Raw genomic sequence first — 16,524 nt, forward strand, 5'->3', positions numbered from 1 at the left:
TCATGACCTGAGTTGAAGGCAGACGCTTAACCAACTGAGCCACCCAGATGCCCTGGGGAGAGGGTTTAAGCAAGGAGACTGCCCAGCCCATGAGCAGCACCCCCTGCCACTGTTACGTTGGGTCTGCTCCTCTGTCAAGTCATTTCAGCAGATTGTGAGGCCCGAAATGGGTCTTGCAGGACAATAGAAGCGGCCAATGGAAACCAAGGCCTGTTTATCTCCAGTTGCCCAGAAGGATGTGTTCTGGGGTTACTGAATGTGCCCTTGGACAGGACTGCCCTCGGTTTACATTACTGTTTTACATTAGTTCAGCTGTACAAGGGGAAAGATTTAAACTTACTTTTGTTCTTGTCATTTATTCAGCACCACCTACTATGTGCCAGGCACTCCCAGAGGAACTAAGGACATACAGTCCCTCTTTAAGCAACAGAGTCTAGTTTTTGTTAGCACTGCAACATAAAAATCCTGACGTGGAGAGTAAATTACAAGCGTGTGGGACTTCATGATGTCTAGAAGTTCTGAGAATCAGGTGTGAGATCCAGGAGAATGCTTTGAAATCAATGCAGTTACTGCAGCAACCATTTGGGAAAATCCTTTGGCCGTGTCTGCTAAAAGTGAGCACACACACACATCCCCTATGACTTAGCAATTCCATTTTCTAGGTTATAGACACATACTCACCCAAAGACAGGGATGAGAACATTTATAGCACCGCTACTGGTAATGGCCCAAACTGAAGACAGCGGAACCACCTGTTACTGGTAGAATCATGTGACCATCAGAGTCTGGAGACAAAACAGAAATTACTTTCTTGTGGCAGTTAGATCAGCAGCTTTAACAAACAAACAAAGAAACAGAATATAAGGCATCGTTTGGTTGAACAGGTACTGCAGAACGAAAAAAGGATAAAGGGGACACTGTGATAAGACCATGTTGCAGGAATTCCCATCTCTACAGCTGGGGAACAAAGTGCAGAGCGGGGTACTCCCAGCTTAGAGGAAGAGGCTGGGACCCGGAGGTCTGAGGAGGGGGTGTTGCCTGGCGTTGGGTGTCGTTCTGAGGGGACAGCATGAGACTGGTTTGAGGTACTCTATAAAACTTGAGACTGGACCCCTCTGCTGTTGTGAAGAGAGGATGGTGACAGGACCCGCCAATCACAGGAAGGGGGTAAACTCGGTCTCCGTTTCCAGGCTCCAGGCTCCCTCTGGCGCCCCCAGCCGGCAGAACTAATTATAGTCTGTTGGCTGAGTCAGCTGCCTCCTTACAAAGCTGAGACTAAAAGGGCAAGTTTGGGGTTAAGACACAGCACTTGGGGTTTTTGTGTCTGTTTGTTTGTTTTTGGTTTTGTTTTTAAGATTTAATTTATTGGATAGAGTGAGAGGGCACTGGAGGCTGGGGGTTGCAGAGGGAGAGGGAGAAGCAGGCTCCCTGCTGAGCAGGGAGCCCAACTTGGAGCTCCATCCCAGGACTCTGGGATCATGACCTGAGCTGAGGGTAGGTGTTTAACCAGCTGAGCCACCTAGGCGCCCCTTGTTTTTCTTTCTTTCTTTTCTTTTCTTTCTTTTTTTTTTTTTTTTTTGAGGGAGAGTGTAGTAGGGAGGGACAGAAGGAGGGTGTGTGAAAGAATCTTAAGCAGGCTCCACACCCAATGTGGAACTTGAGGCGGGGCGCTATCTCACCACTCTGAGATCATGACCTGAGCTGATATCAAGAGTAGCACACTTAACAGACTGAGCCACCCAGGTGCACCAAGACATGGCAGTTTAATAAATGGTGTCAGTGGGGGCCCCTGGCCGACTCAGTCAGTAGACCATGTGACTCTTTTTCTCAGAGTTGTGAGTGCCAGCCCCACACTGGGTGCAGAGATTACTTTCAAACCAAATCTTTAAAAAAATAAATAAGTGAATGGCACCAGTGGATTTAAAAAATAAGTGGTGGGGTGCCTGGGTGGCTCAGTGGGTTAAAGCCTCTGCCTTCGGCTCGGGTCATGGTCCCAGGGTCCTGGGATCGAGCCCCATATCGGGCTCTCTGCTCAGCAGGGAACCTGCTTCCTCCTCTCTCTCTCTGCCTACCTGTGATCTCTGTCAAACAAATAAATTTTAAAAAAAATCTTAAAAGAAATAAAAATAAAAAACAAGTGGTATATTCACAAAATGGAACACTCTAATGAAAGTATTACTGCATGTAACACACAGCTCAGTCTTGCAAACATGAGGTCCAGCTAAAGAAACAAACTGTAAAGCCCTAGTGTATGATTTCATTTACATAAACCTAAAAACTGGGCCCCTTTAATCAGCAGGCTAGTTAGAATAGAGGTTATCTGTGTGGGAGTAGTGACTGAGGAGGGACGAGGGGGCTTTCGGGAGGTACTGGGAGGGTTCAACATTGTTTTTTTAACGATTTTATTTATTTGAGAGAGACAGAGAGCACAGAGGGAGAGTGAGAGGGAAAAGCAGGCTCCCCACTAACAGAGAGCCTGATGTAGGACTCCATCCCAGGACCCTGTGGTCATGACTTAAGCCGGAAGGCAGATGCTTAGCCAACTGAGCCACGCAGGTGCCCCTCAAGTATAATTGAACACTATAATCTTGAGGACTCACCAAGCTGTTTTGTGTTTGTGTTTGTTTGTTTTTTTAAAAGATTTTATTTATTTATCTGACAGACACAGATCACAAGTAGGCAGAGAGGCAGGCAGAGAGGAGGAGGAAACAGGCTCCATGCTGAGCAGAGAGCCTGATGTGGGGCTCAATCCCAGGACCCTGAGATCATGACCTGAGCCAGAGGCAGAGGCTTTAACCCACTGAGCCGCCCAGGCACCCCATGTTTGTGTTCTTTTTTAGATTTTATTTTTATGGGGCACCTGGCGGGCTCAGTCAGTTAAGCATCCAACTCTTGATTTCAGGGGTCATGATCTTGGGGTTGTGAGATTGAGTCTCTAGTTGGGCTCAGTGCTGGGCATAGAGTCTGCTTGAGATTCTCTCTCCCTTTCCCTGTCTCTTCCCTGCCTTAGAAAATGAAAAGAAGATTTAATTTTTAGGTAGTCTCTACACTCAATGTGGGGCTTATACTTACAATCTTTTTTTTTTTTAAGATTTTATTTATTTATTTGATAGACAGAGATCACAAGTAGGCAGAGAGGCAGGCAGAGAGAGAGAGGAGGAAGCAGGCTCCCTGCTGAGCAGAATGCCTGATGCAGGGCTCAATCCCAGGACCCTGGGATCATGACCTGAGCCAAAGGCAGAGGCTTTAACCTACTGAGCCACCCAGGCGCCCCTCAGCTTATTTTTACATCAGATTTTATACTGGATTTTTGAATCAGTTACCATAAAATGGAAAACAAAATTCTTATACTCAGAGAGTTCGTGTATTTGAGAAACAAGTATTTTCTCATGGCTCTGTCCATGTTCAAATGCTGGAAAGACCTGGGGCCCAGGGTTCGAGAGTTTGGCATAGTTTATTATGGTCCGACCCTCTGATTTGTTTAGATATGCTCTGGCATATTAGTCAAGATTCTAAATCCCTACTAATACAGCCCTGGACAGATCGTTCGAAGCCATTTTTAACTGGCTCCTTTTATTTATAACACATCTATTACTATTGTTGATTTTCCCTAGATAATCTAGACTATGTTCCCTTTTATTTAATGTGAACTTGGACTGAAAATTCTCTTTTATTTCTACTGTTTAGACAATAGCCCAGTGAGGGGGTCTGTAAGGATTCTCGCTCGCAAATCAGAGGCCCTGAAAGAAAGAAGGAATGACCCCTTGTGGTGGTTTAAGAAATATGTCCGTTTATTCTCTGCCACTCTTCCCTTCAAGAAGTGGTTTCGTGCCCCTCCTTTGAGCATGGGCTGGACTTGCCTCTCATGATTGGAATGTGGTGAAAATGACAGATTGTGACTTCTGAGGGTAGGTCACAGAAGGCAGTGAAGTTTCTTCCTTGCTCTCTGGGGGAAGCCACATACTCAACCACCCTATGGAAAGATCCAAGTGGAGGAAGTGAGGCCTCCTTGAAAGAACCAGTGAGGGAGGGTCTGAGGCCTCCTGCTAACAGCCATGTGAGTGAGCCATCTTAGAAACAGATCTTCCTCAAGCCTCCAGATGACTGCAGCCCTCAGTGACAACTTCACTCTCCAGCCAAACAGCTCCCCAAGGCCCGGACCACAAAAATCGTGAGATAATAAATGTTTGTTTTAAGTCGCTAAATTTGGGAGAAATTTGTTTTGTAGCAATAGATTAGTAAGACATGTCTTGATATGCATATAGATAAAAACAGCTCGTATTTTTTTTAAACTTCTTTTTTTTTTTTTTAAAGATCTTATTTATTTATTTGACAGACAGAGATCACAAGTAGGCAGAGAGGCAGGCAGAGAGAGAGGTGGGGAAGCAGGCTCCCTGCGGAGCAGAGAACCCCATGCAGGGCTCAATCCCAGGACCCTGGGATCATGACCTGAGCCAAAGGCAGAGGCTTAAACCTACTGAGCCACCCAGGTGCCCAAGAACAGCTAATGTTTCTTGAACAATTAGATCGTTCTCTAAGTATTTTATATGAAACAACTCATTGAATCCTCACAAGCATATAAGGTAGTTAATATTACTATCCTCGTTTTGTAGCTCAGGAAACTGAGGCACAGAGAAACTGAGTAACTTGTCCAAGTTACCCAGCCCGAAGTTTACCTAGTAAATGTTAAAACTGGGATTTGAACTCAGGCAGTCTGGCTATACTACTCTGTGCACTAACTTCTGGGTTAAATTCCTGCTTTAATGGCACTAATGCCATGGAGAAATATGCTGTAATCATAAAAGACGGGCTTAAGCTTCATAACAGAAGGTATAAATTAGATCTAAAGGAACTTTCCTACAAATGTCAAAGCATTGGAGAGCCTTTAGAAAGAGGCTATGTTCATATCCACTAAAGGCCCAAAGGTGGGTTGTATGACCTCTCCAGTCTGTTTCTAATTCTATGACATACTAAATGTACCTTCTACCATATGGCATGATTTAATAGCTCTACTTAGAAATGTTAGTGTACAATTGGGTTTATGGCATTCTGTAATTTTCTCTTATGTTTAGTAAGGATTAACACGAAAGGTTCACCTTGAATTCTGTTGTGCCAGATTGGGGGGAAAATGCACATATACTGCCCTTTTCATTTCTTTTGGACTGCTAACAGAGAACAAAATATATCCAGTTGTAATACTACCGCTTCTTAATTATAATCTCAGAATTAGATTTATTAGCAATAAATAATGGTAGAATAAAATAATTAAATTTATACTCAGGGTTGTGAGTTCGAGCCCCATGTTGGGTATAGAGCTTAACAAAAAAAAAACTTAAAAAAATACTTATACTCTTTTTGTTTCTTTTTCTAATTTCATTGAAAATGTCATTTGAAATTATGCATTTTTAAAATGCATAATTTAAATTTTCCATTTTTAAATTTCCATTTTTAAAATTAAAATTTTTTTTTTTCGGTAGGCTCCACACCCGGTATGGGGCTTGAACTCACAACTGACCCTGTGATTGAATCACATGCTCTACCCACTGAAACAGCTATGTGCCCCCAAATTTTTAATTTTTAAATTTGTAGAGACTAGGTTTATACTTTATCATTCTTTCTGTAAGCACCTAATATAGTATGTGCAAATTTATTGATTGATAATTAAGTTGGTGTATTTTTTTTTTTAAAGATTTTATTTCTGGGGCGCCTGGGTGGCTCAGTGGGTTAAGCCACTGCCTTCGGCTCAGGTCATGATCTCAGGCTCCTGGGATCGAGTCCCGCATCGGGCTCTCTGCTGCAGGGAGCCTGCTTCCCTCTCTTTCTCTCTCTGCCTGCCTCTCCATCTACTTGTGATTTCTCTCTGTCAAATAAATAAATAAAATCTTTAAAAAAAAAAAAGATTTTATTTCTGTATTTGACAGAGAGAGATCACAAGTAGGCAGCTAGGCAGGCAGAGAGAGAGAGAGAGAGAGGGAAGCAGGCTCCCTGCTGAGCAGAGAGTCCGATGCAGGACTCGAACTCAGGACCCTGAGATCATGACCTGAGCCGAAGGCAGTGGCTTAATCCACTGAGCCACCCAGGCGCCCCAAGTTGGTGTATTTTAACTCAATAAATTCAAAGCAATTCACAGATATTGTAAGTGGCAAATGTGGTTCTCTCCCAATTTATACATGTAAAAAGATTGACACAACTTAGGTCTTTAATTGTTATCTTCTCAGTGAGACCTTTTTCTTAAAAAAGATTTTATTTATTTATTTGAGAGAGCACAAGCAGGAGCAGGGGGAAGAGTAGTGGGGGAGGGGGAGGGAGAAGCAGACTCCCTGCTTAGCAGGGAGCCCAACTCTGGGCTTGATCCCAGGACCTTGAGATCATGTCCTGAGCCAAAGGCAGACACTTGACTGACTGAGCTACCCAGGTGCCCCTCGGTGAGACCTTTCTTTAACACCTCCTCATGGGCACCTGGGTGGCTCAGTCATTGATGCTTCTGCCTTTGGCTCAAGTCATGATCCCGTGTCCTAGGACCGAGTCTCACATCAGGCTCCTTGCTCAGTAGGAACCCTGCTTCTCCTTCTCCTGCTCCCCATGGTTGTGCTCTCGCTCACATTCTCTGTTAAATAAATAAATAACTAATACAATCTTTAAGGAAAAAAAAAATCTCGAAAAAAAGAAAACATCTTCCTGAAAGGTTGGTATTTTTTAATTTTTCATTTAGTTGTTGTTTTTTTCTTTTTATAGATGCTACTGCCACCTAGTAATCATAGTAATACTTCACATATTTATTTTGTTTATTTTCTCTTCTGGCAGCAGAAAGTAAGCTCCACGAGGGAGGGAGATTTCTGTGTTCTTCTTTCAGTGCTATAGACTCAATATGTAGAATAATGCTACATTAATAGGTATTGGATAATTATTTGTTGAACAAATGAGTGCAAAAGATCTAGCAGGCAGATTCGGTCTTGTGTCTTCCATCTAATGTTAATGATAATTAATTATGTATGAATTGTTACTTATTTTATTTGATTATCATATCGATCAAGGAGGATTGGTATTGATATTATTACTATTTTCCAGATGGTGTAATTAAGTAACTTGTTCAAGGTTATGGATAAATTAGTAGCAGAAATTGTCTTCAACATTAAGTGAAAGTAGCCAGTCACAAAAGGCCGCATAGTGTATGATTTCTTTTACATGATCTGTCCAGAATGGGCAAGTCTATAGGGACAGAAAAGAGATTAGTGGCTGCCCAGGGCTTTGCAGGGAAGGATGGGGGAAATGGGGAGTGACTACTAATGACTATGGAGTTTCTTTTAGGGGTGTGAAAAATATTTTAAAATTAGATTGTGGTGGTGGTTGCACAACCATGTGAACGTACTAAAAAACCATTGAATTTTGCGCTTTAAGGGGGTGAATTGTATGGTATGTGAATTAAATCTCAATAAAGGTGTTAAAAATAATAAAAGAAATTGGTTTCAAATTCACATTTCTTTATTTTCCAAGCTTCTAATCACCTTCCAGAAGGAGCTAAGACTGGACACATGCTGGTTTTGAGACCATGTCAAGGAAAGCACAAGGTTTTCTGTAACTTCTTGTGCCAGAACCTGAAGAGGTGCTCAAAAATCTACTGGGACGTGTCCAAAGGTCACTACCAATTGGAAGGGATTTTGTGGTCAAATATGGAAAAATTCAAGATCAAATATTGATGTGACAGAAATAACTGTCAATATTGATACCAAAAACAAAGGCAAAAAACAAGACGAAAACAGAGAACCAAGGAGTGGTGAGAAATGAAAGGTCTTCTTTATATAAGAATGCCACCTAATTAATACAGGTAGAACAGTTGGAATGACAGGATTATAGTGTCATTCTTGTACAACCATGATAGTAGTAATCGACCCAGGCAAGCATCATCAATAGATGATGAGCACCCAGGTGCCCCTCCTTCTTCATTCTTTTTATGGGCTGAAAAATATTCCATTATAGGGGTGCCTGGGTCATTGTAGGGGTGCTCAGGTCATGCATGATCTTAGGGTCCTGGGATCGAGCCCGGAGTCGGGCTCTCTGCTCAGCAGGGGTCCTGCTTCCCCTCCTCTCTGACTACTTGTGATCTCTCTCTCTGTCAAATAAATAAATAAAATCTTTAAAAAAGGGGGGAAAGCAAACCCATTAAAAAATGTCCCATTGTATGAGTAAACCACAGTTTGTTTATCCATTCATGTGTTGATGTATCGATATTTGGGTTGTTTCTGACCTTTTGGCTACTGTGATTAGTACTGCTATGTACATTTGTGTACAAGGATTTGAGTACTTGCTTGCAGTTATTTTGTATATATACCTAGGGGTGGAATTGCTGATAATTCTATGTTTAGCTTTTTGAGGAACTGTGAGACTGTTTTCCACAGTGATTGCACCATTTTACATTTCCACCAGCAATGTACAAGGATTCCAATATCTCTATATCCCTGCCAACACTTAGTTTCCATTTATTTATTTATTTTTAAAGATTTATTTATTTGAGAGAGAAAGAGAGAGTGTGAGTCGGGGGAGGGGCAGAGAATCTCAAGTGGCTCCCCACTCAGTGCTGAGCTTGATGTGGGCTTGACATGGGGGTTGATCTCAGGACCCATGAATTCATGACCTGCGCCGAAACAGGAGTCTAAAGCTTAACCGACTGAGTCACCCAGGTGCCCCTTATTTTCCATTTTAAAAAAGGAATATAGCCAACTTAGTAGGTGTGAAAGGGTATCTCAGCATGTGTATGTGTGTTTGTGTGTGTGTTTAAGATTTTATTTATTTATTTGAGAGATAGAGCAAGAGAGCACAGAGGTAGAGTAAGAGGGAGAAGCAGACTCCCTGCTGAGCAGACAGCCTGATGCTTGACTCAACCCTGGACACTGAAATCATAAAATGAGCCCAAGACAGATGCTTAACTGACTGAGTCACCCAGGGGCCCCTCTTTGTGGTTTTGCTTTGCTTTTCTCTAATGATGTTGAGCATCTTTTCATGTGCTTTTTGGCCATTTGCGTATCTTTGGAGAAAGGTATATTCAAGTCCTTTACCCATTTTTTACATAGACTTTATTTATTTATTTATTTTTATATTTATTTATTTATTAAATTTGTTTATTTGACAGACAGAGATCACAAGTAGACAGAGAGGCAGGCAGAGAGAGAGGGGGAAGCAGGCTCCCTGCTGAGCAGAGAGCCCGATGCAGGACTCGATCCCAGGACCCTGAGATCATGACCTGAGCCGAAGGCAGTGGCTTAACCCACTGAGCCACCCAGGTGCCCCTAGACTATTTTTTTAAATAGAAAAGAAACAAAGCTAGCTTTACCATAGAAAAATGATTAAATGTAACATCACCAATAATGGAACAAAATGCCATAATTTCCGTTCTGTTGCAACATACTGAGATGGACACAATATCATCCATACAGTGTACCTGACAAAATTATTTAACTTGAATCTAACAGGGAACAGACCAGTACAAAGTGAGGAGTATCCTGCACAACAGTAGAACTGGGTTCTTCAAATGAAGTCAATGTTATAAAAGAAAACAACAACAGCTAGGGATTATTCTAGACTAAAGGAGTGTGAAAAGACAAGGCAATTAAATGTAATGCATGATTCTTGACTGTATCCTGGATTGGAAAAAAGTCAGCAAAAAGGGACATTTTGAAAATTGGAATATGGTCTCTGTACAGATAATATTACAGATAATATTATATTAAATTTTCTTGGAATGATAATGGAATTCTGATTATGTAGAATATCTTTGTTCTTAGATATTCATTGAAATGTTGAGGGTAAAGGCTAACAATGCAAAAACTTCAGTGATTCAGCAAAAACAACAAAGAACGTTCCATACGCACACATACACACAAGGAAAGCCAATGTGATGAAATGTTAAAAATCGGTGAATATAGGTTAATATGAGTGTTGCTTATATTTTTCTCATAACGTTTCTGTAGGGTTAATGTTTTTGAAAATATAAAGTTGAGAAAGTACTCAAGTAGAGAGAACAAACTGATGGTTACCAGAGGGGAAGTGGGTGGGGGTGGCCGAAGTAGGTGATGGGGAGTAAGGAGTGCACTCCAAGGAGGTGATTAAAATAAGATCTTAAAAAAAAATGTTGTGAAAGTAAAAGGGTCATCAAATCTTTCGGTTCTTTGGGTTTAGCATCTTCAGAATAAGACGAGTTATTTTGATGAGCTAAGAAAATAGTTGTTCAACCAAAGAGAGTCAATAGTCCGGGTGGCTATCTTTCCAAAACATTATAATTATTTAAACAACCACAGGAACACTGCAGTTGTCATTTTGTCCCACTACCAGCTTGATTCCCGTCTTTATTAGGTAGCATGGTAGGTGGAAAGGATTTGGAGACAGCTAGGCCTAAGTTTGAATTCTCGCTGGGCAAACTGTTCAACTTCTTTAGGACTCAGTTTCCTCATTGTAGGACGTAGACAATAACTCCTTGGCGGGACTGTTGTGTTAACGGTTATGCACTTGTTTACTGAGCTGGGCTTTAATTCAGGGGCCAAAACTTCAGCGTACTTTCCATACCAATTGCGTCTTTTCTCTTAATTGAACCAACAGTCCTGTGGGGTGGGCGAAGGGGAGAGATGAGAGGACTTCTCCAAGGTCACACAGCTAGTGAAGGACCCAGGTTTCCCCGCTCTTGGTCCAGTGCCCTTTCCACACCCGCCGGAGAGGAGGAAGCGGCGCTCATGGGGATGCAAGGATGTAGAGGAGCAAAGGGGGAGAAGAGGCCGCGCGAAGAGAGGTGGTGCGAGACCCGCGGAGGCGCCGGCCAAGGAAGGGCGCATGGAGAGGCGGGTGGCGCGGTCGGCCGGGGTGCGTAGGGGAGAGGCTGTGGAGAGGGAGGGTCGCGCGGGCCGGGTGCTCCGGAGGGGCGGGAGGCCTGGGCCGTCCGCGGGGGCGCAGGAGGCGGAGGCCCCGGCTGCAGGCAGGGGCGGGGGACGCCGTGGGCGGGAGTGGCGGTGGTGGCGGGGAGTCATTTCTGCACAGGTGGGGCAGGTGGGTGGGTGCGGGGCGCGCGGGAGGGCTCGGCGCGGGGGGTCCGGACCCCAGCGGGCGGGTGGGGGTGGGGCGGGGCGGGGGCGGGGCCCGCCGGGGGCGGGTCTCACTGGGCCCCCCCGCGGGAGCAGCGGCTGCTGCGGCGGCGGCGCAGGCGCCGTTCCCGCCTCCTCCCGGCTGGCGGAGCGAGTGGAGGCTGCAACCCGGCTCGGCTCGGCTAGGCTCCCGCGTCGCCGCTGCCGCCGCCGCGAAGCCCCCCGCCCCGCTTCCGCCGCGTCGGGATGAGCTCCCGGAAAGGTGAGTGGCCCGCGGCGTCCCCTCTTCCCCGCCACGCGGCCCCGCAGGCCGGCCGGCCCGACCGTTAATGTGTGTCTTCTCTTTCCCTAGTGCTGGCCATTCAGGCCCGAAAGCGGAGGCCGAAAAGAGAGAAACATCCGAAAAAGTGAGTCCACGCCGCGCTAGCCCCGGGGCCTGTGCCCCCGCCTGGTCGAGGGCAGCCCACGACCACGCAGGGGAAAGTTGCCCGGATCCCCAGGGCCGGCCGGCTGGTCCCCCGGGACGCCGGCGCTCGCCTCCTGCGGGCCCCGGCGGGCGGCCCGGGGGGAGGGGCGGGCGGGGGAGGGGCGCGCGCGAGCCCGCGGCCGCCCGCAGAGCATCCCCGGACCCCCGGGCCCCGGCGGCCGCGGCGGCCGTGGGGCGGGGGGCGGGCGGCGGGGCGCGGAGGCGCCGGGCGTGCGCACCCTCCCTGCGCGCGGTGCTGGCCCAGGGGTCGCGGGCCCTTCCCGGGAGGGGCGCTGGCGTCCTCCTCCCCGGCCCCGCCGCGTGCGGGCGTGAGGCTGCTGCGTGGCTCGCACCTGGGCACGGGGGCCCAAGAGGAGGAAGAGCCGAGTGTGCCAGAAAGTGAGCGAGTGTGTGTGTGTGTGTGTGGCCTTCTCTTCCTCCCCGGCCCCCGCCTCTCGGCCTTTGCAGCTGAAAACCCGAGCTGATTGTCAAGTGCTTTGCCTCGGGCGTGTTCCTGGCGCGAGTTCAGCGCCGAGACCTGTGCGTTTCGGGGCTCGGGTTTTTATTCGAAACTTTCTGCTCGGGCCGAGCGTCACTTCGCTGCGCGGCGGGTGCGCCCGGGTCGCGGGCTGCGCGGGACCGGTGGGCGTGTGCGCGGGCGGTCCCCGGCGCGGCTTCCCGGCCCTCGTTGTGCCGGGCAGTTGATGAATAGGGTGGTGATATTTAAAACGTGCCAGCCGCCGGCCACCTCCAGCCTGGCCGCGGCCCGGGGAGGGAGCGGCCGGCGCCCGAGAAGCCTTTCCTGGAGAGCTGCTCCGACCGCAGAGCGCCGCCGCGTCGCTCCTTCTCTCAATTTTAAAAAGCCAGCCTGTTCAGCGTCTTGACTCCTAGATTTGTGGCTTCACTCTTCCTTTTGAGCAAGAGATATTCGGTGGTATTTGTGATCTTCCAGGGGATGGCAGTCCATGATTTTCTTTAGAATCGCGAACATTTCTGGTTCTGTTTCCTTTGGGGGACTACCCTGCAGCATTCCTAGGCTTTCCCCTTCCTGTCCACCTTGGTCTCTGCCTGGTGAATTTCAGGCTCTCTATGAAAACTGACCGAGGGATTACTTCTGACAGGACTTTTGTTCACTCAAGATGGACTATAACTTGAAAGTATTTTCAGGGTCTCAAAATGTGGATCTTCATATAATAATGCCTCAAAAAATTATTACAGTGATAGAAAAAATGCTTATTAAGGACTTATTAAGTGGTGGGTAAAAATCTGATAATTGGGTTCTTAAGACGTTAAAACAGAATGGATGTGGTACTTTGAGATGCTTTACAAAATTAATGCTGGCTTTCAAGTCAGGGCCTTAAATTTGGGATTTGCTTTGAATGTTGGGAGATTAAGCCCATGAGTAAGGAGAACTGTAACGTTTAAGATCCTCAGTACTGAGTTTTAAAAAACAGCTTTAAATTCGAAGCATTTATTTTCACATAGTGCATTATGTTTAGAAATGTAAAAAGGAATTGAAAAAAGCATGTCCCCAATTTTGGGAATGGCTGTGTGTGTGTGTATGCACATATGTATGTATAATATGTCTGTATGTTATATGTAGACATACATGAAAACCCTTTTAGTTAAGTCAACATGTGTTTCATATTTTCATATTTCAGGGTATTATTTTCCTAATGGCCAAGAGCCTTTTTTGATGTGCTGCAGTTTGGATTTATGTGGTATGTTTATAAAGAATTAATATATATCCACAATATCCAGTTTTCACTCTAAGAGATTAACGTTCCAGATTCTTCCATTGTCTTCTGTATTTATGTGATAAGGTTTGAGGGAAAAGCCCCCAGGCAATGGCTGAGTAAATTGGTTGGACTGCAGGGTAATTAACAAGAGAAGACCAGCCCAATTACATAACTGATAAATGCAATGCCATTTTTTGCTTAATTCTTTGAATTAAGACATTCTAAAGGAATGCTCGATAGATTTATCTGTTCATGTGTTCAACAAGTATTTGCATGCCTTTCCTTGGAGATGGTGATAGAGCTTTGAACAAGACAAAGTTCCTCATGCACGTTACATTCTGTGGGTATTGGGGGTATTGTGTTCCCTGTGTACCCTTTATCCAGATTTCCCCTTCTTGTCAAAGATGACGACAGATCAGGATGGCATATTCAGATGGTGCTATGCTATGAGGTAGGGACAACATTAAGATGGGATGCTTGAAGTAACAGTGTAGGTGACATTTGAACCCAGTGCCAGGCACCATGCTGATAGCTTTACTGCCTCTTACCCTGTGACAACACTACGGTAGACACTGTTTTTGATCACCATTTTACAGATGGGCAAGCAACATGCTTGGCTGTAGAGCTGAATATAGGCAGCCCGGGACTCGAGTCCACACTCAGCTCTCTCAGGAGGTGACATTTGACCAGAAACTAGAATGAGGAGGAGGAGATGGGAGTGTGGCAGAGGCCTTGGGGAGGAATGGGTAGCAATGTTGGAGGACCCCAAATGTCAGGGTCACTGGAGTGTTTTGGGAGAAGATGGTGACAGGGGAGGTCGAGAGTGGGTAGGGCCCTGCCCTCTGGGGCATCTGGGGGCTTACCCATGGGAGTGACAGGATCAGTTCCTGTTTCAAAGAGCACGGGTTGTCTGTGGAGAGTGGCTTGTCAGGGGTAGAGAAGAAGTAGAGGCTGGGAGCTGGCCTTCTGTCTGAGGGAAACCATGGTGACTTGGTTCAGGTTACAAGCAGTGGTGTCAGAAGTGGTAGAAGGGGCTTCAGAGACGGCTGGTCTGAGGAGAAGTCCTGATTTTTATAGTCAGCCCTGAGGAAGGTGATAGTCACACAATTAGCTGTGTTTGGACCAGAATTCAGGTCTCCTGATGCCCAGTGTTTTTGTTTTTTGATTAATTCTCCAGAGGAGGAAAAGGAGTAATAGGTCTAATTTGAAACCATATAAATATAATGACTGGCAAACCTAAATTATGTGACAACATGGGCCTGGGTTGATGTAATATGATATGCTTTTGTCATTACCTACTTGTATACGCAAGCTGGCTCTTCATTCATTTTCATTCAGTGAGCTTTTATGAATTGAGCCAGTTCCTGGAGGCTACTTTTTTAGTATGCTGGAATTTGTAATTGTCAGGAATAGCATTAAGATTTCTCTATTTAGCTGAGTCAAAATTTTAATCTTGTTAGATTGTTCCATTGAGTTTAGTTTGCTAATTATTAATTGAGCTGCTTTGTGAGTAACAGGCAGCAGGGGAAGGACTGCAGTGTCAATTCAATCATGAATCTTAAGAATTAGCTAAATCGTATGGCTTGGGAGAGTATTGCTTTGGGGCACGAGTGAATGAATGTATGTATAAAAGTTTTTTTTTTAAAGATTTTATTTATTTATTTGACACAGAGAGAGACGGAGCCAGAGAGGGAACACAAGCAGGGTGAGTGGGAGAGGGAGAAGCAGGCTTCCTGCTGAGCAGAGAGCAGCAAGATGTGTGGCTGGATCCCAGGACCCTTGGGGTCATGACCTGAGCTGAAGGCAGACGCTTAACAACTGATCCACCCAGGCACCCCATGTATAAAATTTTTTAAGCATCTTTATTTTTTTTTAACACATGTAACTTTTGCATTAAGATGTAATTCATGTACTGTAAGATTTATCTTTTCAAGTGTATAATTTGCTGGTTTTTAGTATATTCACAACGTCGTGGAACCATCACAATGATTAATTCCACAACATTTGCATCCTCCCCTCCCCCAGGAATAGACCCCATACTTTTTAGCAGCCATGCATCATTTTTCCCTGCTCCCAATTTATTTTCTGTCTCTATGAATGTACCTATTCTGGGTATTTCATATAAATTCTGTCATCTTGTGTGTGATTTCTTTCACTTAGCATAACACTTTCAAGGTTCATCCATGTTGAAACATGTATTAGTTCTTCATCCTTTATTTTTTTCTTAAAGATTCTATTTATTGATGACAGAGAAAGGTAGCGAGAGAGGGAACACAAGCATGGGGGACCTGGAGAGGGAGAAGTAGGCTTTTTGCTGAGCAGGGAGCCCAAGCTCCAGGGAGCTTGATCCCAGGATGCTGGGTTCATGACCTGAGCCACCCAGGCGCCCAGTACTTCATACTTCTGTAGTGCCAAATAATGTTACATTGTATTGATATGCCGTGTTTTATTTATCCATTCATCCATCGATGGACATTCAAGTTCTTTCCACTTTTTGACTATAAATTATAGTCCAATTATTTTTAAAAATATTTATTTATTTTAGAGAGAGAGAGCAGTTATGAGCAGGGAGAGAGGGAGAGAATCTCAGGCAAAACCCGTGCTGAGCATGAAGCCCCCTGTGGGGCTTGATTTGACTCTGAGATCACAACCTGATCCAAAACCGGGAGTTGGGCCCCCAACCCACTGTGTGCCCCAGGTGCCCCCAACTCCTTTTTTATTTTTTTATTTTTAAAAATTTGAATATTTCATTTTGAAATCAGGGACTCTTAAGAGGTTGCAAAAATGATGCTGAATTCCATGTGTACCCTTTATCCAGCTTTCCCCCAGTGGTGATATCTCACATAACTATAGAACATTCCCCAAACCAGGGAATTGACATTGCCACCATGATGCTATTAACTGAAATAAAGTTTCACTCGTTTTTATTCGTACTTTGTGTGTTGTTCTTTCAGATGGATCACTTGTTTAGATGAATGTGTTCATCACCAGGGTTAGGATGCCAAACTGCTTCACCACCACAGAGAAAGTTCCTCTTGTTACCCTTTTAGAGTCTGACCCTGCCCTCAGCCCTCACCCTTGGACAGCCGAGCACCACTCTGTTCTCCAGCACTGATCTCACCACTTTGAGACTGTTACATAAGCGGAGTTACACACTATGTAACTGTTGGAGACTTTCTTTTCTCACTCAGCTCAGTGCCTTTGAGACTCCTCGGTGTTGCTGGGTGTTTCAGTAGCTCATTCCTTTTTATTG

General features: G+C 45.2%; 1 protein-coding gene across 1 annotated transcript in view; it reads left to right on the top strand.

Moving 5' to 3' along the window:
• Nucleotides 1–10,818: 10,818 nt before the first annotated feature.
• Nucleotides 10,819–16,524, top strand: part of LOC132016336 (pseudouridylate synthase 7 homolog) — a 36,868-nt gene continuing 31,162 nt past the window's right edge. Inside the window, exons 1-3 of the mRNA XM_059397574.1 lie at nucleotides 10,819–10,982; nucleotides 11,032–11,328; nucleotides 11,419–11,473. Coding sequence (XP_059253557.1) covers nucleotides 10,819–10,982; nucleotides 11,032–11,328; nucleotides 11,419–11,473 — 516 coding nt within the window. The remainder of the gene's footprint in view (nucleotides 10,983–11,031; nucleotides 11,329–11,418; nucleotides 11,474–16,524) is intronic.

Source organism: Mustela nigripes, chromosome 4, assembly GCF_022355385.1.
Source record: "Mustela nigripes isolate SB6536 chromosome 4, MUSNIG.SB6536, whole genome shotgun sequence".
NCBI lineage: Eukaryota > Metazoa > Chordata > Mammalia > Carnivora > Mustelidae > Mustela > Mustela nigripes.